Source organism: Mya arenaria, chromosome 10, assembly GCF_026914265.1.
Source record: "Mya arenaria isolate MELC-2E11 chromosome 10, ASM2691426v1".
In the NCBI taxonomy this organism is placed as follows: Eukaryota; Metazoa; Mollusca; class Bivalvia; order Myida; family Myidae; genus Mya; species Mya arenaria.
Genome location: NC_069131.1, coordinates 69,759,620 through 69,780,269, shown reverse-complemented (window position 1 = coordinate 69,780,269; position 20,650 = coordinate 69,759,620). Strand labels below are relative to the sequence as shown.

General features: G+C 34.9%; 1 protein-coding gene across 3 annotated transcripts; it reads right to left on the bottom strand.

Moving 5' to 3' along the window:
• Nucleotides 1–3,321: 3,321 nt before the first annotated feature.
• Nucleotides 3,322–20,412, bottom strand: LOC128206358 (multiple epidermal growth factor-like domains protein 11). Of its 3 annotated transcripts, XR_008256452.1 has the most exons (6): nt 20,144–20,412; nt 19,667–19,737; nt 11,293–12,612; nt 9,638–10,212; nt 9,076–9,423; nt 4,659–4,756 (listed from the first exon to the last, which is right to left on the bottom strand). XR_008256452.1 is itself a non-coding variant. In XM_052908750.1 (5 exons), the coding sequence occupies exons 2-5, from the start codon at nt 19,716–19,718 to the stop codon at nt 4,351–4,353; spliced, it is 1,626 nt and encodes a 541-aa protein (XP_052764710.1). In that variant the 5' UTR covers nt 19,719–19,737; nt 20,144–20,412; the 3' UTR covers nt 3,322–4,350. The 3 variants fall into 3 exon arrangements, 2 of the variants coding, with proteins under 2 accessions (XP_052764710.1, XP_052764711.1); XM_052908750.1 differs by lacking the exons at nt 9,076–9,423; nt 9,638–10,212 and adding an exon at nt 3,322–4,475 and having other exon boundaries at nt 4,628–4,756; XM_052908751.1 differs by lacking the exons at nt 9,076–9,423; nt 9,638–10,212 and adding an exon at nt 3,322–4,475 and having other exon boundaries at nt 4,628–4,756; nt 20,309–20,404.
• Nucleotides 20,413–20,650: the final 238 nt, after the last annotated feature.

Here is a 20,650-nt window from a genome sequence, read left to right as displayed (position 1 = left end):
GTGCAAATTGTGACTAGCTTTGACGGTGCTAAACCAACAGTCTTAATTTATTAATGAGATTATCCGTGTAATTACCCATTTTTTGTGCAAACATTTATCCGTGCCAAGAGATCAAACAATCGATAGGTGTTCCACATACTTGTTGCCTTGTACCAGATTACAAATTTTACGTTTGACTTCTAATTTGACTGTCTTGGTGAATTTCAAGATTGATATATTTTAATTATTTGTACTTGAACTTGAAAGTAAATTAAAAGGCAGGCAAAAAGCAGCTCATACAATGATACACTGTTAGAGATGAGTCCTTTTTTAGAAGACCCTTCAAAAGAGTAGGTCGACAGAGATGGAGTAGGACCGAGATTTTCAAAACACCAGTGGAAAAGAGTAAGAGGATTGGCAACTAGGACGTCAATTCAAAAAGGGTTAACTTTTAAATTCGTTTTGCTCGAGTCTGATTATAGCAGAACAAACCGTCGCAATGTTTAAAATTAATGTAAGTGGGTGGTGTTATTTAACTGTAAAACGGCCTTAATTTAATAAAAAAAGTAAGTTACATTTGAGCATTCTTTTTTAAATTGTTCAACTTGAATGTCCTTTCTCATGTAAGTATATATTGATCGACTTAAAATGGTATATATATATATATATCAAGATAAAAGTGTTAAACTTTTTTTTCGTAATTTGAATCATATTGTTTTAAAAAATCAAAGTTATGTATAAGTAAAATTTAACAAAATTCGTTGTTGATTAAAACAAACAAACAAAAAGAGTTGTTTCAATAATATCGCATTGCATATTTTAAAACATTTTAACCACATGAAAGTACTAATTAAAGCTATCTTCAGACGGTACTTTTTTCATTGTCTGATCAAATTTTTATCTTTTGACAAAATACAGGTTGCAAAGACAGAGCAATATTGAAGACAAAGTAATTGTGTCTAAATGACGAATACAGTAATCGTAATTTATATTATAGTATTGCTGAGCTCGTTGGCGGGTGTGCGTCTATATGCTTTGACAATGAATATCTGAGCTCATACATTGCTAGGCATGTATCAATGGGATTAAACGCTTTGACAACATAATGTTCTGCCCTACTTATTACTTCCGTTTGGTTTGAAATATTAGGTGATTTTCCAAATTCTGACAAATACCTCAGTCTCCGGTCTTTTAATGCAGAAAATTTGATTTCGACTTTACTTGTCGTGTCACAACCAGTAAGAATATGTGCGGCGGGAGTAACGGTACAAAGTTTCGAATGAGTTTCTGCAATAGCATGAAGAGGTATATATCTCGTCGAGTCACCTATACAAGTCCTCATTCAGAGCTCATGCAGACCAAAGGCCTTCAGAGTTTGCCAGTTATACAATTTTAATACTATGACATCTGTTTCACCTTTATGAAAAATTATTCGTTATGCTACTTTGCTGTAGTAGGTATTGCATGTGATATCAATCGTTCATCCAATTCTTAAATACTGGGATCTAACTGGGTTAAGTCACATTGTTTACCATCCTTTATCAATTGGCATGCCGATACCATGTACGTTCCTGCTATTGCACTGAGGACAATTTCGACACCTGGACACATATATGGTTTATTTTCCTCAACTAACTTTGAAGTTTGGTTTTGTTAACAATTGATCCCCAATAGTGTTCATGTTGGCAAATAGTGGGGCGTCCTCTTCTCCTCGATTGATCTCTATTGGATTCACCTGAGTCCTTCTGGTTCTCGGTATCTTTGATTGACCTTTTTTGTACGAGTCAAACACAAAATCAAATCCCTCGGTATTACATAATCTGTCAGCATCACGATAATAATAACTTGCTTACATGGAATTTGTTCCTAAAATACTCTTCTCCCGTGTTATATATTTGTTTAATATATGTTTGCATTTTGAAAAATGATATCTGGGTTCGAATGAAAGTGTCGATTCGTCATGATCAGCTTTACGAAAGCTGCAATTGTAAACTTCATTGAGTTGGAGGTGGAACCTGACCATAAATTGTTTTAACAATCAGACTAGGCATGTCATTGTAGTTCATTGAAACTTAAAGACAGACCTTTGTGGAAGATTGTTGTAAACTCTCTACCTTTGCATATTTCGTATATAGCTTATGAAATAATAATAACAAAAAAATAAAAATGAAAACAATAATAATAACTATAATAATAATAATAATAATAATAATAATAATAATAATAATAATAATAATAGATAATAAATTATAATAATATAATAATAATAATAATAATAATAATAATAATAATAATAATAATAATAATAATAATAATAATGATTAATATTAATAATATTAATAATAACAATAATAATAATAATAATAATAATAATAATAATAATAATAATAATAATAATAATAATAATAACACTAATAATAATAATAATAATAATAATAATAATAATATTATGGAGTTAAGTCCACAGCGATTCGGAACAATAAAATAGAGTGTTTAATAAACTGTTGTTCGTCTTCTCCTTCAGTTATAGTCAGCTTTGTTTCTCGATTAGGTCCTCGAACAATATCAATCTGGCCATATTAACTTTTTTCACTGATATCAGCATTTACAATAAGAATGTCATTTTCAATATCCTTTGAATCAAACTTAACTTGCTTCACTCCTACTTGAATCACTATCACAGAAAGATTGAGAATCAAAATCAATCAAATATCTAAGTATTTCAGTCAAGTTTCTAAATTTGATGTGTTTATACCTGTTGCATCACATAACTTGCCAGACAAGTTGAAATCGTTTTTAAGCAGAGACTGACAGATAATTACTGCGCTACTCTCGATACCATGTGCAGGACAAAAAGAGTATACAACTTATTTAGTTGTTCCTTATTTTAGAAATGCTACTGCAGATCTATTAGCCTTTTTAGGTTCTGAAAAGCATGTAACCGATCAATAGTGGTTAAGCAGAAGAAACATGACTTTCCGGTCTGTAAATGGTGTTTGCTCTGTATCTTTTAAGTTTTTGACGTATACAATTCATAACAAACCCTTCACATTTCTTCAGTTTGTAATTGAATGTTTTAACACAGTCGAGAAATATTCCGAGTCTTATAGCATTTTTGTGAGATTCTTACTTCAACCGAATCATTTCATCGTCATATCGTTTGAGGTACAATCGCATACAGTTCTTGTAATGAAAGAGGTCAGCACCAAACACTTAATGAGTATACTGAATGAGTGTTTTGAATGTCACTTGTTTAATAAAAACCTTGTCTTATTTTTCAAAGTATATGATTACATTAACTAATAACAACAACATAAGAGTTATTTTTAATTAGTAAGAAAACATGCTTTTCCAGTTTGATACATTATATATTAAATTAAAAGACAAAAACAATTTAGAATTCACTGTTGTCAGAGCGATGCACGATTACGAATTTGTTATGGAAATAAAATTATAATGAATAAAAGACATTCGAACAGAGCAGTTGTAGCTAGGCCATTTCCAGTTCTTTCAATGCATAAGTTATAGTTATATTATAAATTAGAAGAAACAAGTAATACATTGTTTTTTGTAGAACAGCCATCATAATGTATTCGTGTTCATGTAATGTTAGACTTTATTGTAACATGATAAGTAGTAGCAATTGTCCTCACCATTGTATTGTACTGGATAAGCCCAGTTACTAAAATGTATCAAATGTCTTGTTTAAAGGCAAAACGAACAAAGCCAATAAAATCCATACAAAATGAACAAAACTACAATACAACGTAAACTACGCAACTGTAACAAAATCGGTACTTGTAAATTAAAATATATCAGGTTAGTTAAAATATTGGCCGAAAAGGTTTTAAACAATAAGCTAGTAGTTACATTTCTTGTAGCTAGGCCATTTCTAGTACTTTCTATGCATAAGTTATAGTTTTTTGTACAAATAACGGTGGTGTGCCTTTACTGGATAAGCCCAGTAACTTAAATGTATCCGTTATCTTGTTTTAAGGCAAAAGGTACAAGGCCTTTAAAAGTTCATACAAGATGAACAAAACTACAAGACAACATATGTTACCCAACTATAAGAAAATTGTCATTGCTAAATGTTTGGGTAACTGCCAACGGATTTCATTTGGACCAGTTCATTAGCGGTCAACCTTATACTTGTCCAAACATTGTCCAAAGTTTAAGAACATACGGACACACTAAAAGACGTCCGGTCATATGTACACCGTACGCGTATTTACAACAGTTAGCTTTTGTTTTTAAATATAGTTATCTACAAAAGCTACGTTTAAAAAATTTCAACACAGACTGAAACATTTTATCCTCTTGCAATGTCCTTGTTCAAGTATAAAATGAGAAATATAATGTTGTAAATTTCTACATTGAAAGCATAGTGTAGTTGTCCTCAGCACTTCTGTTTGTTGGTTCGTTGGACGGTCTTTGTAACTGTTCATATGCCCTTTCGGTTGCACGTTGATTTAAATGTGTTTCCGAATTTTGTTCTGAAATTAAAATGATAGTATATATAACAGATTTCAATGAAAGTATATAGTGCATCATCATATGCTGTTTCTGATTAATTGTATGTATACGATACGTATACATATCATCAATATGTTAAATATGTGTATACTACCAATATAATTTCAGATACCTATTGATTTAGACATTCGTCTGTTCCACAGGTAGCAACCAGCGACTGAACATATAAGTAAAATGCCCAAAACTCCCGATAAAATTGCGAGTGCAATAATTGTGGAAGAAGCAGTGTTAGTTCGTCTTTCTGAAAAAGTATGTTTTGCAAAACAGTGAAAGAACAATAAATTTAAGGTAAGAATGTATATGTGTGTTACTCTGTTCAGACATTTATATCATTTTAGTGTATATTGAACTTAAACACACTCATATACTCCATTAAATCTTCAAAGTGACCCTTTAATTGAGGACGTCCATAAAATTTGAACATTTGGAGAAATTGATCTTATCTTTTTCTTAGAGAATATATCTGTGTCAAAATACCTCAGTAAACACTTTTATACTTTTTTAGACTTTGCGTTGCAAATGTGTTTTTGAATGACGTTAAACTGGAAATGACGTCATTATCATTAAACTAAAGTACGCAAAATCGACACATGTCGTTACATTGCAAATCAGCAGAAGCATAGAATGATTGTAATATAACATTTGAACCGTATTAAACTGGTTACCGACCACTTATTGGCCGGAAACAAAGGTTTTTTATGTAACTGTTGACAAAAGGTAGCTATTGCTATAAAACATTACACAGGCAGGTTGGCTCTTCCGACAAAAACTGAGTTTTTCGTTTTTAAAATCAACAAATATTCCAAAGTGCAAAGTACCCCTAAAAATTCGCCGAAATGAGCATCCCACTGTACCAATTTTTTTGCCCATCCCATAAATGCGCTGTTCTTACGATGTTTTTTTCATATATTTTCCTCTTAAGGCCACACCAAATTAATAACGTGTTCATCGGATTTCCCGCACCTATTTCTTCAGAAAAGCAAAACATTTTTTTTTTATCACTTGCGCCCGCACCATCTGAAAAAAGAAATTGTTATTTTTTACGAGCGCTAATTTATTTAGTAGAATGTAGCCTTTTCCCTTATCACCGCATTTGTCGATCATAACAATTATCAATGCACCGGCTCAATCCTGCAGCCGCTCTAATTAGAGTCTATAACCGATATAGACCCAGATAAAAGCGTCTAGATGACCGAGACTAAAGCACTTTCTGATTTTTGAAAATAACGTTTCAACAAATGACAATTTGACCACCATTTAAAGTTTGATTTAATTTGGACAAATGTGTTTGTTTTAATTTGGCTCCCGTTAAAAGATAACGTATATATACTGGGCAAGAGTTGCTGGATTTTATCGTGAATGACAGTGAATTTGGTTCGGACATGTTTGACGGAATTCGGATGACCGTTACAGTGAAAAGACAGTTTCCAATCGGTCATCTATACCTACTACACCTGTCTAGGTAAAACTTCAGGTGTGTATTTTAACGTCTTTTTTTGTTTTGCTGTTAATATAGCAAATATGATGTATTTTTTGTATTATTTGTTTCATTCAAAAATATACATATTATGATTTATGCATATTTGTTTTTGTTCCTTATGAGAATACTACCGACTAATAAATTGTTGTTTAAACTCAAACTAGTTCACTGCAGTCTATGTACATTTTGCAATTCAAATGTAGAATCAATTGAACATTTTTATTGGGAGTGTCAAAAAACACAACAGCTATGGAACAAATTAAACAACTTTATTGCATTGACATCAATGAATATAACAATTTACAAACACCAAGCCCTATTAGGAATAGTAAAAAAAAAGCAAGTACAGTAATATCTGTAATTTTTTAATTGTCTTAATGAAATTTTATATAAACTCCACAAAATGTAATGACAGACAATTATCTTAAACAATGATAAGTTTGAAACCCACAGAAATAAATGGGAAGTATTCAATAGTCTAAACAACAAATATACAAAACAGACACATCTAGCCTAAACAACGCATATGACATCATTGTTTCTTTTTCCTCAAATAAATAAAGTAAATATTTTAAACATAAACAGGGACATCACTTAGTGTGTGTGTGCGTGCGTGCGTGCGTGCGTGCGTGCGTGCGTGCGTGCGTGTGTGAGCGCGTGTGTTTGTGATAAAAATGTTTTTTTACACAACATAGAATGTTTAAATATATATATATATATATATATATATATATATATATATATATATATATATATATATATATATATATATATATACACACATATGTTCTTGATGCATCATGTTAATATGACATATGTTGAAAAATAAATGAGAAAAAAATATTTGTTTTTATTTATTTGTTTTACAGATCAGATTATAGTGTTTATTTAATTTATATGCAATGCATGTACATTAATAGAAAAATAAAGTTTGGCCAAGAAACGAGCACCACGTTTCTTGTGTTATCATCAAACTGTTTCAGTAATGCATACTACATTATACTACAATGAACATTTATGTATAATATTGCTTATTAAAATTTCAGATTCCTCCGACGCAGCGGATCATGAAATTCCCCATGAGGCAATGATGGCATGCTTGGGGTGGAGGCCTTGGTGGACAGTAGGATGACGCTTAAAATTAACCTGACTGACATTCATGTGTGCTTCATGCAATCCCATGAGTTTTATTATTCACCAAAAACATCAAACAAGCCGGATTGTGTATATTTTGTAAATATTAGTCAAAAAGGATAAAAAAAAGGTGTCAGACAGTGAGACTGTGTGATTGGAAAAGGTATTAATCACACTTTGTGTTGCGAATAAATGTTTGTAGATTGTTTAGATGTTCATGTCTATATTTAATCTATATATGGAAATCATTCAAGTGTTAAATATTTATGCTGATTTGGTTTTGTCTATGAAAAAAAAGTGCATATTCTTGTATTTTCTTGAAATATTGTTTTGCTATATATGAAAATTGACACAATCAATGTTTATTTTTCCAATTACTTGTCATAAATTTGAACAAGATATCTAAAAAAATTAAGGAAAATCTGCAAGTTAAAAAAGATAGGCGTTAAATTCTGAGAAAGCCTAAAATCAATCTGGCGCTGGCTGGAATTTTCTGTGACATATTTTCAGCTGAAATGGTTTACAATACGGTGTAGGTTTTTTGTAAATTATTTTCTTCGAATTAGATGGCTACCAATGCCAATCGTGTAGTCAAAGCAAGAGTGATAGCTGTAGTTTATATATGATTGCAAATGACTATATTCATTTTGTGAGTTGTTTTTCAAGTCACCTTGTCTAGTCATTTCCATTGCATGAGATATGACAATGACTTTTAATAGAGAATTATTTTTAACCAAGATTTCTTAAAAAGTGGAAAACCTAGTTAATAGATTTGGATATGCCATTGGGCAGGCAGGTGGCTGTGACCACTGGCGCTTGTGTCCAGGCTTTAACTTAGCCATGCATAGGGTATTTTGAAAAAAATAAATAAAAAAGGTTTAAAAAACTGGAAAGCTGTGGTTTAGGTTCTCTCATTTATGAAATAGTTTAAAAAAAAATACATTTGCTTGATCACAAATAGCATTTGTTTGATCTCAAAACTAATATTTGTATAGAATTATCTTTTAGTGTTATCATTCTTTCACTGGATGTTATCCTTGTACTGTTTACAATACCATTGTTTAGTCAATAAGTAAATAAAATGTGAGAAAAAGTGAGTTAAATAACTATATATATTTGTTCGCTCTTCGCTCGCTCCTCTTTTTTGCTAAATGCAAAACAAATATTTTTATTATTATTTCGCTCGCTCGCCCCATTATTTTTTGGAAAAAAATCCGATGAACAAGTTATCAATTTGGTGTGGCCTAACTAGATCTTCAAACGTTTTTACTTTATTTGAACACTCTAGCAACCGTTTAAAACGACACATGATCAATTAATGTAATATGTTTACTATCACATATAATTAAAATGACACTACAACTGTTTCCAGTAAGTCTTCTATATGCAGAAAATTTATTTATAAACTTCCAGTAATTATGTTTACATATATAACCTTGAAATCAGTGTGCTTACAACTGTGAGACCCAAACCGGGGTAATTTCTAAAAATATATTTCAACAAAAATATGATCGATTTTTTTCATTTATTCATTCGTTCTTTCGTTCGTGCATTCATTCATTCTTTCGTTCGTTCGTTCGTTCGTTCGATCGTTCCATCCATCCATCCATCCATCCATCCATCCATCCATCCATTCATTCATTCATTCATTCATTCATTCATTCATTCATTCATTCATTCATTCATTCATTCATTCATGCATTCATTCATTCATTCATTCATTAAGCATGTATTCGATTACATGATAAATCCAATCCATTATCAAATCACCAGTAGATTATGTGTTCATCGATTTTAGCTACCAATAATTCATCCATTCACACAATATCAGAGTAAATAAGTAGAATTTGACATCGAATGTATGTAAACAAGTGAAAACAATATACATGTAAAAACATAGTTTAAAAAGATTAAACAATTCAATACAATATTTTGTGTTTCTTTACTTCTCTAATATTTGTAGCTCTTCACATATGTGGCATGACCGTTCAGACTCAGCCAGCAAACCTTCAGACACCCTGACAATTTCTTCCAAATTCAAACATCCGTCGTGGTACCACGCATTACACGAATCAAACCCGTACCAAATTGTCCAATCCTATTCCTCTTCTCTTCTAAACTGTTTTGCTTCTTCCTCCCGATTCAGTTTTGTTCGTGGTGTTTCTTTTCATTTTTTCGGCTTTCATTTTTCTCTCCACTGTCTCTTTCCCTCTCTACAGTTTCTTCTCAGCCATGTTCCGTTTCCATTTTTCTTTCTCCTTCAAGAGGCGTTTTGGTTTAAACTGCTCCCTTTCCTTCAAAATCGAACGTATCATATTAGTATTGATTTCCGTATATGTACTTAAATTTATAACGTACAATAATATGTTCTTATATCTCTAATATCATTTTAAATATTTCTTCTAAACACTTCTGTGATTAAGTACACGAAAAGCATATAGTGCACACGATCATAATTTTATATCACTCGTTTATCAATAAGCGATGTAAAGTACTAAATAATTTTACCTGGAGCTCCTTCAACATTTCCTCCCCTGTCAGTATGAGTGTGACTTCATGGCCTTGCTTTATCGCTTTTTCGCCTGCAGCGGTGGCATTTAAGGGGGTACGTGTATGCGGCCCAACGATTCGGGTCTCAGACTCTGCGTCACTATTTAATTCACCGGAAATGTGCCACTGGTTTGATACGTCTCTGCCGCAGTCTCAGTACAAACCGGTAAATGAAGGGTTTTATTAAGACTATTCCGTCTTTGAAACAATGATGTTTTATAATAGATCTATATTTCATGTGAGTCATGTCAAAATATAATATAAAACTTTGTACACGATTGGTTAAAATATGATTTACATTAGTTACCTTGGTTAAAAAGTGGTTTTACAAGTTGAGATGGAAATTATATTGATTGGACTTGAACAACTGAACAACTAAGTCGGAATGCTTCTCTGATGGATGCAGAGCTGACCTGTTCAATGGCATTGTGTAGAACTATCTGAAACTTTGCCTTGCCCAAAATGACAGTACTGGCCGTGTGCCCAATATAAGTCGCCATTTTAACACATCGAGCCTTCAGAAGACCAATGACCTGCAACAGAAAATAAATCTACGTTCGAGCAATTTTTCAGACACAATTTTCCACGAAAATGGATAATATGTTAGGTAATATAGAAGCAGATCGAAATACCTTGACATCCAGTGGTTGTAGTATGTGAGTCGTATGGGCGGGCAGTTCTAGTCTGTAAGGCGGCCTTGAACGTGTGTAAATTACACTTCGTGATTATCTATGATCAACAGGACAGTCAACGGTTTTATGCTTGATAATGTCGTCTGATAGTGCAAGGTATAAGGAAATGCTAAAAATTCTTACAGGGCCGCATGCAAATGAGCGTGCGTGTGATGACGTCATCCCCCACGTGCAATTTACAAGGTAGGAGGTGTAAACAATGTTTATTTGGGTAAAGTTCTACATACTTCTTACAGTTGAACACAGAAAATATCTGATATCTGTCAAAGATACCGCAAAGAAACTTTAGACTGCTTTGTTAACACTTTTCGTTTTGACTGGTTTTAATAGGGTGGCTGAAAAGTGGTACGGGCGAATAATAGGTCGCTTACCAAATCAAAACATGACGTTACGTCACAAATCAGCAGGCGCAGAGTATGATTGTTAGGAAAACATAAGAACCATATTAAAGTAACTGTTATACCTAAAACAAAGTTTGGTGATTGAATTACATTCGTATGCATCACAAGACGGCACATGTCAAGAAAGTAGTAATGCAATGTGTATATAAAATTACATTTAGTTGTTTATCTACTGTTAAACATAAAATTAAATTTATTAATATATAAATCAAATAGTTTAATTATCATGCAGTATCATCAAGATAAATACATCCCATACGGAACTGATTATAACGTCATTATAGATAAAAAATCGTATAAAAGCACATTAAGTTTAAACTAATTATCTTTTATTTAAACAGAATGTGTTACTTGTTAAATGTAGTTGTTAAGTACGTCACACAGTCTCAGCAACATAAATATGAAGAAAGGCATATATTATACACGTTCACCTACACCCCTTTCGAGTTAATGGAGTTTACTAATGAAAAGATAATTAGTTAATCTAATGCGTACAAACTGACGATGAATAGTTCCTAACCTGAACAGTCAGCTTCTTCAAATCCATTAATGCAGCCATTGTAGCAGTGGCCTCTGGCATCACATTTCGATTCTGCACCAATTCGGAGACAATTTTGAGGGCATTTGGTTTTACACAGATGTCCGAAAAAATCTCCTGAGCAACCATTTGAACAATGGCCAGTCTTTAAGTCACATTTGCTTTCAAAGCATGATGAGCTGCAAGATTCATTGCAATATAAACCATGTAGAGTAAGATTTGTGCACACATCACAAATTCCGGAATCTTGCTGACACGTTCCACACTTAGAACTACAATTGACGTCACACATGTCTCCCCAAAAGCTGACTGCACAGCCATTTATACATTTGCCTGTTTCAGGATTACACTCTCCATTATTACAGTTACTATTGCAAGTAGTGCAATCTCCATTTTCACTCGGGTAAAATCCTGTTTTACACACCAAACACGTTCCATTCAGCTGACTACATTTTAAACACCCATTTTCAATATCGGTACATTTCTGAGAACAATTCATGCCATATAATCCGGTTTTACATCCACCAACACATGACCCATCTTCTTTGTCACAGGACAATGTAGAACAACCGTCACTGCATTCATGTTGACAATTGTCCCCATATTTGTCTTCAACACATTCAATGCATTTTGTACCTGTAAAGTTATCCGTACACGCACATGTCCCATTTCTATGACAAACTGCATCTCTGCAACCCTTAGAACAGTAATCGTTGCATTGTTCGCCGTAATATCCAGTGTTGCATTCAATGCATGCTCCGTTTCTCATACAGGTTCCACCCTTGCATCCGGTAGGGCAACTTATGTTGCAGTTTGCTCCATAATATTCAGTAACACATTGCATGCAAAAATCTCCAGCAAATCCTGTCTTACATGAGTCACATCCATTCAAGTCCGTACAACGGCAGTTTTGATAATTGCAGTTCATAGAACAATTTTCACCGTATTTCCCTGGTATGCATGCATCGCATCTAGCCCCTTCAAAGTTCGGTGTACATGCGCTACAAGTTCCGTCATCACTACAAGGACCATCACACCCAAGAGGACAACTCATGCTACAAGCACTATTTATATCGTACAACGAATCCTTGCAAGTGAAACACGGCCTGCCAACGATTTGGTCGCAAGTAGCGCAGTTAAGAGGACATGAATTTTTGCATCTGCTTCCGTATATTGTGTTTACACATCCTTTTAAACAATATTCAGTCTTTCCATCAGCGTATCCACATTCAGCCTCTCCTCCTTCACAGCAAGCACAATGGCCATTACAGTCCACCTCCTTCTCGTTTATTATCACCGTCACTAAATCGAAAGATGTTGAATCGTAAATCGTTTATGAACAATCATGTAATTTATTTATTATATTGAATTATGTATGTAATCAGCAAAAATGAATTGCGACATAGTATATAACTGAAAAATATGAAAAATATTGTCAAGTATGATTTTTTTTGTTAAATACTAAATAAAAACATATTCTGTTACTAAATTGGAAATGATATAATAGAACTGTCTTAAGAACATGACATGGAAAGTGACAAAATACCTAGCTCTCTGCAACAAATAAAAAGTTAAATTGCACCTTACTCGAATTTATGATAAAAATAAAAAAGGCTTAATGTTGGACAGAAACAGTCACCATATGTTTAAAAGAATGCAAAGAATATATTGCATGTATGACGTTGACTTATTCTTATAGTTTCTACGTTATAACCTGCAGACTATATAGCTAACGAATTGCGGTAACAGTTATAAAACGGTTAATAAACAACGGTGTAAATGTCAAACGAAACATAACAGAACAGACGATTTGTTTGAATTATACAAGAGTCGTTTAACATATAGTTATGTATATAAACATGTCACGTATCTAAACCTAAAAACATAAATTTCCAAAATATAGTTTAATGAAGGCAAAATGCTTATGTAAATTGAATACCAAATAATAATTATGTTAATCTTGGCATAGAGGATTAGTTTCATAACTACTGTATTAAGTTGTCCTATTTATAAGTGCTTGGAGTATAACAAATGTTTTTTTAACATATTTACAAACATTCGTTACTTCCTTTTTAGCACATGATGCCATTATTGATGGAAATTGAATACAGATTAACATAGTAAACTCGTTTTGTATAAGTTTCACGTAACTGACATCGATAAATATATATGAGGTGATGTTCATTATTTATGTCCCTACTATTACAACATAAACAATAACGTTTGTTACGAGGTAAATTATTACATGCATTTCGTCTTGTTTGAATTTTTAACGAGTGTTAAGAATCTCTCTTAATGCTTTGCAACTGTGTCTTATTATGTTTCATAATCAATAGTTTTAAAATTCTATACATATACACAAAACAAAACTATTATTAAGATTTCCATATTATTCTTGTAAAATGTATCTATAATTGTACATATAAATTCGTTTATAAATGCATTAACATGTACAATATTTGGGATTATAAGAAATGTATGCAAAACCATAATAACAGTTTTTTGAACTTAGAAACCCAGTTAATACAACACTTTTTGCAGTCACCAATGGCCTGTTTTTACACGATCTTTACTGTAATGTTATAAATGTTGTTAATTTTAATGCAGTATCTGATAAATATAACATATTATATTTATTATTAATTTTAATATAAGTACAGGATGACTCTTAGTTCCCCCTACACTGCAGCAGCACATGTGTTTATTTTAACTTGTAACAATCGCTTACAAATTATTTAATGTAGACGTTCTATTTCTTTTACTAAAACCCAAAACTTCACATGCATAATTCAATATTGATTAAAAAAATCGAATAATTGACAAAAGATTTTAGGTTTCTGGTCATATTGTTTTCGTTTAAGTAATAATGTGTTCATAGCTTTTAGAACTTTTCCATCCAATGTTCTTGATTCAGTGTTAATCTTTCATAGTGGTGTCTTTTATCACAGTACCAAATAATTAAAATTATCAACAGCATCAATAGTAAGGCCATTATATATCCAATGCTCATTGTGACGTGTTCTACCCCGTTTACCAAAAAAAACTTTATTTCTGTGTCACGGTATCGGTACCTATACGGGGGTGAGGAAGTGTAGAAGCGGTCCGGTAGCCTACTCGGTAGAGCACTCGCTCTGATAGCGAGGGGTCCCGGGCTCGAGCCCCGGTCTGGCTGCACACTTTTCTCACCCTGTGACATTTGGCGCCGAGGGACCGTGGCAGCACTGTTTGGCAGCATAACGCGCTCTAAGTGTTAATTATGTGAATTTCTTAGCACTGGTGTTCCTCAAATTCGAGGACGAATTTACAGATTGTGGGGAAGTATGTCATCGTACCGATTCTTATACAGGTGGTGAGGAGGTGTGAAAACTGTCCGGTAGCTCACTCGGTAGAGCACTCGCTCTGATAGCGAGGGGTCCCGGGTTCGAGACCCGGTCTGGCTACACACTTTTCTCACCCTGTGACATCTGTCTTTGATGTATTTATTTTTAAGCCCTATGCATTGCAATATAAGTAAAGATAGTTTAGATTGACATGTACATTCATTTTGGGATTTCGCTAACATTGCTATATCATCGGTACAATATCATCAATGCTTAAGCCAGAAGTGATGCTATCTTACATATAAGTCCTCTACAAACAGGGGAAAAGAACCGGGGACATAACCTACCCTTACAGCAAGCCAACGGCATAGCTAAATTATTCAGAGTAAGATATACATGTTTTCACACAAGATTCGACATTTCATAAACATCTTTCACAATTCTAACTAATTTACCTTTTTCACCAGATGTTAACCGTTTAAGACTAAAAGCATTGTGATATATATTATCAAAATACTTTAGCATGTCGAGATAAAAACATATTATCTTTTATTTTCATTTATATATTATTGCACAATAGACATAAGAATATGAATTGCGCCGCACTGTTGATCAACTTTTACGAAATCCGAATTGCGCATCCGAAATAGTAGCATTAGATTCACAAAATGATTTGATGCGCATATTTGTAATACCTCTGTAATTTTTGTCATCATTAGCAGAACCTTTTTTAAGAAGAGGAATAATTACACATTCTGTCCACTTTTCTGAAAAGAACCCCGGCAATAAAATTATATTAATTATATCATATAAAAGACGTGGTATATGTCAACACATTCATAAAATATCATTGCAATCAAACGTTTTGTTGCTAATATTTTCAAAAAAATATGTTAAAGTATTCCATAGAAATGTTACAATTGTTCACTTTATTGTTATTATTTAAAAACAATCTAAAGGTAAAGAGTAGGTAAGGGGGTTGGTAATGGGGTAGGTAAGAGCTAGCCAAGAAGGAAGGAAAGAGGGTAGGTAAGGGGGTAGGTAAGAGAGTATTTAAGTGAGTAGGTAGTTGGGTAGGTAAGAGGGTAGGTAAGAGTGAGGTAAGAGAGTAGATAAGAGAGTAGGTAAGAGAGTAGGTAAATGGGTAGGTAAGAGGGTAGGTAAGAGGTAGGTAAGAGAGTTGGTAAGAGGGTAGGTTAGCGGTTAGGTAAGGGCTATCCAAGAAGGTACGAAAGAGGGAGGTAAGAGGGTAGGTAAGAGAGGAGGTAAGAGGGACGGTAAGAGGGCAGGTAAGAGGATAGGTAAGGGGGAAGGTAAGAGGGTAGGTTAGAGGGTAGGTAAGAGGGTAGGTAAGAGGGTAGGTAAGAGGGCAAGTAAGAGGGTAGGTAAGAGGGTTGATAAGGGGATAGGTAAGAGGGTAGATAAAAAAGTAGGTAAGAAAGTAGGATAGAGGGTAGGTAAGAGGGAAGGTAAGAGGGCAAGTAAGAGGGTAGGTAAGAGGGTTGATAAGGGGATAGGTAAGAGGGTAGATAAAAAAGTAGGTAAGAGAGTAGGATAGAGGGTAGGTAAGGGCTATCCAAGAAGGTAGGAAAGAGGGTAGGTAAGAGAATAGGTAAGATAGTAGGTCAGAGGGAAGGTAAGAGGGTAGGTAAGAGAGTAGGTAGTAGGGAAGGTAAGAGGGAAGGTAAGAGGGTAGGTAAGAGGGTAGGTAAGAGGGAAGGTAAGAGGGAAGGTAAGAGGGTAGGTAAGAGGGTAGGTAAGAGGATAGGTAAGGGGGTAGGTAAGAGGGTAGGTTAGAGGATAGGTAAGGGGGTAGGTAAGAGGATAGATAAAAGAGTAGGTACGAAAGTAGGTAGTAGGGTATGTAAGGGGGTCGGTAATGTACGGATAGGTAAGAGAGTAGCTAAGAGGGGAGGTAATGTAAGGCTAGGAAAGAGGGTATATATTGTAAGGCTAGGTAAGAGATTTGGTAAGAGGTTAGGTATGAGGATAGGTAAGAAGGTAGATAAGGGGGTAGGTAAGAGGGCAAGAAAGAGGATAGGTAAGAGAGGAGGTAAGGGGATAGGTAAGAGAGTAGGTAAGAGGGTAGATAACAGAGTATGTAAAAGGGTAGGTAAGAGGGTAGGTAACAGAGTATGTAAAAGGGTAGGTAAGAGGGTAGGTAAGAGCTAGCCTAGAATGTAAGAAAGACGTTAGGTAAGAGAGAAGGTAAGAGGGTAGAAAAGAGGGTAGGTAAGAGCTAGCCGAAGGTAAAAAAGAAGGTAGAAAACAGGATAGGTAAGAGGGTATGAAAGGGGGTAGGTAAGAGGGTAGGTAAGGGGATACTAAAGAGAGTAGGTAAGAGAGAAGGTAAGAGGGTAGGTTAGAATTTAGGTAAGGGGGTAGGTAAGGGGGTAGGTAAGGGGGTAGGTAAGGGGGTAGGTAAGGGGGTAGGTAAGGGCGTAGGTAAAAGGATAGGTCAGATGGTAGGTAAGAGGGTAGGTAAGAACTAGCCATGAAGGTAGGAAAGACGTTAAGTAAGATAATAGGTAAGAGAGTAAGTTAGAGGGTTGGTATGATGGTAGGTAAGAGAGAAGGTAAGGGGTTAGGTAAGGGGGTAGGTAAAGGGGTAGGTAATTGAGTAGGTAAGAGGGTAGGGAAGAGTGGAGGGAAGAGCTAGCCAAGAAGGTAGTAAAGAGGGTAGGTAAGGGGGTAGGTAAGAGAGTAGGTAAGAGAGTAGGTTGTAGGGTAGGTTAGGTGGTAGGTAAGAAGGTAGGTAAGAGGATAGGTAAGAGGGTAGGTAAGAGAGTAGGTAAGAGAGTAGTTAGTAGGATAGGTAAGGGGGTAGGTAAGAACTAGCCAAGAAGGTAGGTAAGATGGTATGTAAGGGGGTAGGTATGAGAATAGGTAAGAGAGTAGGTAGTAGGATAAATAATGGGGTAGGTAAGAGGGTAGGTAAGAGAGTAGGTATGAGAGTAGTTAAGGGGGTAGATAAGAGAGTAGGTAAGAGTGTAATTAAGAGGTTAAGTAAGAGAGTAGGTAAGAGGGTAGGTAAGAGGGTAGGAAAGAGGGGAGGTAAGATGGTAGATAAGAGGATAGGTAAGAGGGTAGGTTAGAGAGTAGGTAAGAGGGGAGGTAAGAGAGTAGGTAAGAGGATAGGCAAGAAGGTAGGTAAGAGGGTATGTAAGAGGTTAGGTAAGAGAGTAGGCAAGAGAGTAGGTAAGAGGGTAGGTAAGATAGTAGGTAAGAGGGTAGGTAAGAGGGTAGGTAAGAGAGTAGGTAAGAGGGTTGGTAAGAGGGTAGGTAAGATAGTAGGTAAGAGGGTAGGTAAGAGGGTTGGTAAGAGAGTAGGTAAAAGTGGAGGTAAGAGGGTAGGTAAGAGAGTAGGTAAGATAGTAGGTAAGAGGGTAGGTAAGAGGGTAGGTAAGAGAGTAGGTAAGAGAGTAGGTAAGAGGGTAGGTAAGATAGTAGGTAAGAGGGTAGGTAAGAGGGTAGGTAAGAGAGTAGGTAAGAGGGTAGGTAAGAGGGTAGGTAAGATAGTAGGTAAGAGGGTAGGTAAGAGAGTAGGTAAGAGGGTAGGTAAGAGAGTAGGTAAGAGGGTTGGTAAGAGGGTAGGTAAGATAGTAGGTAAGAGAGTAGGTAAGAGGGTTGGTAAGAGAGTAGGTAAAAGTGGAGTTAAGAGGGTAGGTAAGAGAGTAGGTAAGATAGTAGGTAAGAGGGTAGGTAAGAGGGTAGGTAAGAGGGTAGGTATGAGAGTAGGTAAGAGGGTATGTAAGAGAGTAGGTAAGATAGTAGGTAAGATAGTATGTAAGAGGGTAGGTAAGAGGGTAGGTAAGGAGTAGGTAAGATAGTAGGTAAGAGGGTAGGTAAGATAGTAGGTAAGAGGGTAGGTAAGAGAGTAGGTAAGATAGTAGGTAAGAGGGTAGGTAAGATAATAGGTAAGAGGGTAGGTAAGATAGTAGGTAAGATAGTAGGTAAGAGAGTAGGTAAGATAGTAGATAAGAGGGTAGGTAAGAGAGTAGGTAAGATAGTAGGTAAGAGGGTAGGTAAGAGGGTAGGTAAGATAGTAGGTAAGAGAGTAGGTAAGAGGGTAGGCAAGAGGGTAGGTAAGAGAGTAGGTAAGAGGGTTGGTAAGAGAGTAGGTTACAGTGGAGATAAGAGGGTAGGTAAGAGAGTAGGTAAGATAGTAGGTAAGAGGGTAGGTAATAGGGTAGGTAAGAGGGTAGGTAAGAGGGGAGGTAAGAGGGTAGGTAAGAGAGTAGGTAAGATAGTAGGTAAGAGGTTAGGTAAGAGAGTAGGTAAGAGGGTAGGTAAGAGGGTAGGTAAGGGGGCAGGTAAGAGAGCGGGTAAGATGGTAGGTAGGAGAGGAGGTAAGAGGGTAGGTAAGGGGGCAGGTAAGAGAGTAGGTAAAATATATGGTAAGAGGGTAGGTAAGAGCGTAGGTAAGATGGTAGGTAAGAGGGGAGGTAAAAAAGTAGGTAAGAGGGTAGGTAAGAGAGGAGGTAAGATGATAGGTAAGAAGGTAGGTAAGAGAGTAGGTAAGATGGTAGATAAGAGGGGAGGTAAGAGGGAAGGTAAGAGGGTAGGTAATGTAAGGAGAGGTAAGGGAGTAGGTAAGAGTGTAGGTAAGAGGGGAGGTAAGAGGGTTGGTAAAGAGTTGGTAAGATGGTAGGTAAGAGTGGGGGAAGAGGGGAGGTAAGATGGTAGGTAATGTAAGGATAGGTAAGAGAGTAGGTTAGAGGATAGGTAAGGGGTAGGAAAGAGAGTAGGTAAGGGCGTAGTTAAGAGAGTAGGTAGGAGAGTAGGTAAGAGGGTAGGTAAGAGAGTAGGTCAGATGGTAGGTAAGAGGGGAGGTAAAAGAGTAGGTAAGAGGGTAGGTAATGTAAGGAGAGGTAAGAGAGTAGGTAAGAGGGTAGATAATGTAAGGTTAGGTACGAGACTAGGTAATGTAAGGCTGTTTTAGAGTATACATTTTTAAAAACTGTTTAAAACTTGTGACAAGAAATGCATCATCGATTGCCAAGTATATATGGTTTATCATATAAATAATTACTTACCTGCCAAACATGATTGAGCGATGCAAAGAAGAGCAAATATTCGAATCATCATCCTGTTTAAGCAACGTGTTCTGTAATGGATATAATACCTACATTGTTAATCTTCATTTACATGTTTCCGTCATGTATTATAGTATTCAAAAACTGTTGAATGCATCAAGTAAGTGATGATATACATGCTGTATTTGTTAGTATTGTAACAACGTGAATTAAGAGAGATTACTTGATTAAACAGCTAAGTCATTTTAATAGAGATATAACAGCGCATAATATTAACGACGTATATCTTTCAATAAGTTAGCGACTTTAACTATGTTTTATGCAAATTGTCAATTCAAAATAAACAATATTGATTGGTAAAATTTTTCTTTATCAATCTCAAATGACTTTTAAAAACGTTAACACGTGTAAGATAAATGGGGTTGCTTTTTGTTTATTAGCAATAAGATGATTATAAGGAACTGTTATAATTCTAACCTTTATTATTTTAGTTAATCCACTATTTATCCATAATCCAGGTATAGCATGAATGTGTCTGTATTTGAAGACTGTAAAACGTTTCAGGTTTGAACTATTTTATGCACTGATATATAAGTAAATCTAAACGGAAACATCAGTTTGTTCATTAATTAATTAACTCACTTTTATAATTCATGTACTCGAATAACTCAATACTATAATAATATGGTGAGTCCAAATGGAATGGCATTAACAACGGTCTAAATCATGACAATCCGCTGTAACGACTGCTTTATTTAAATTCCTTAAACAGGAGGAAAATATCGCAATCATTGTTATTTGTACACGTACTCACCAACGATTATAAAGCCGGCAGTATTGAGTCGATAGTAATGAGCTGAATAGGGCACTGAAACATGATACAACAATTTAAACATTTCAAAAGTTTATTGAAGATTTATCCACTTTGATTTTAAATGTTTTTCGCGCTATAAAGGGTAGTGAATATGGTAGTGAATACACTAC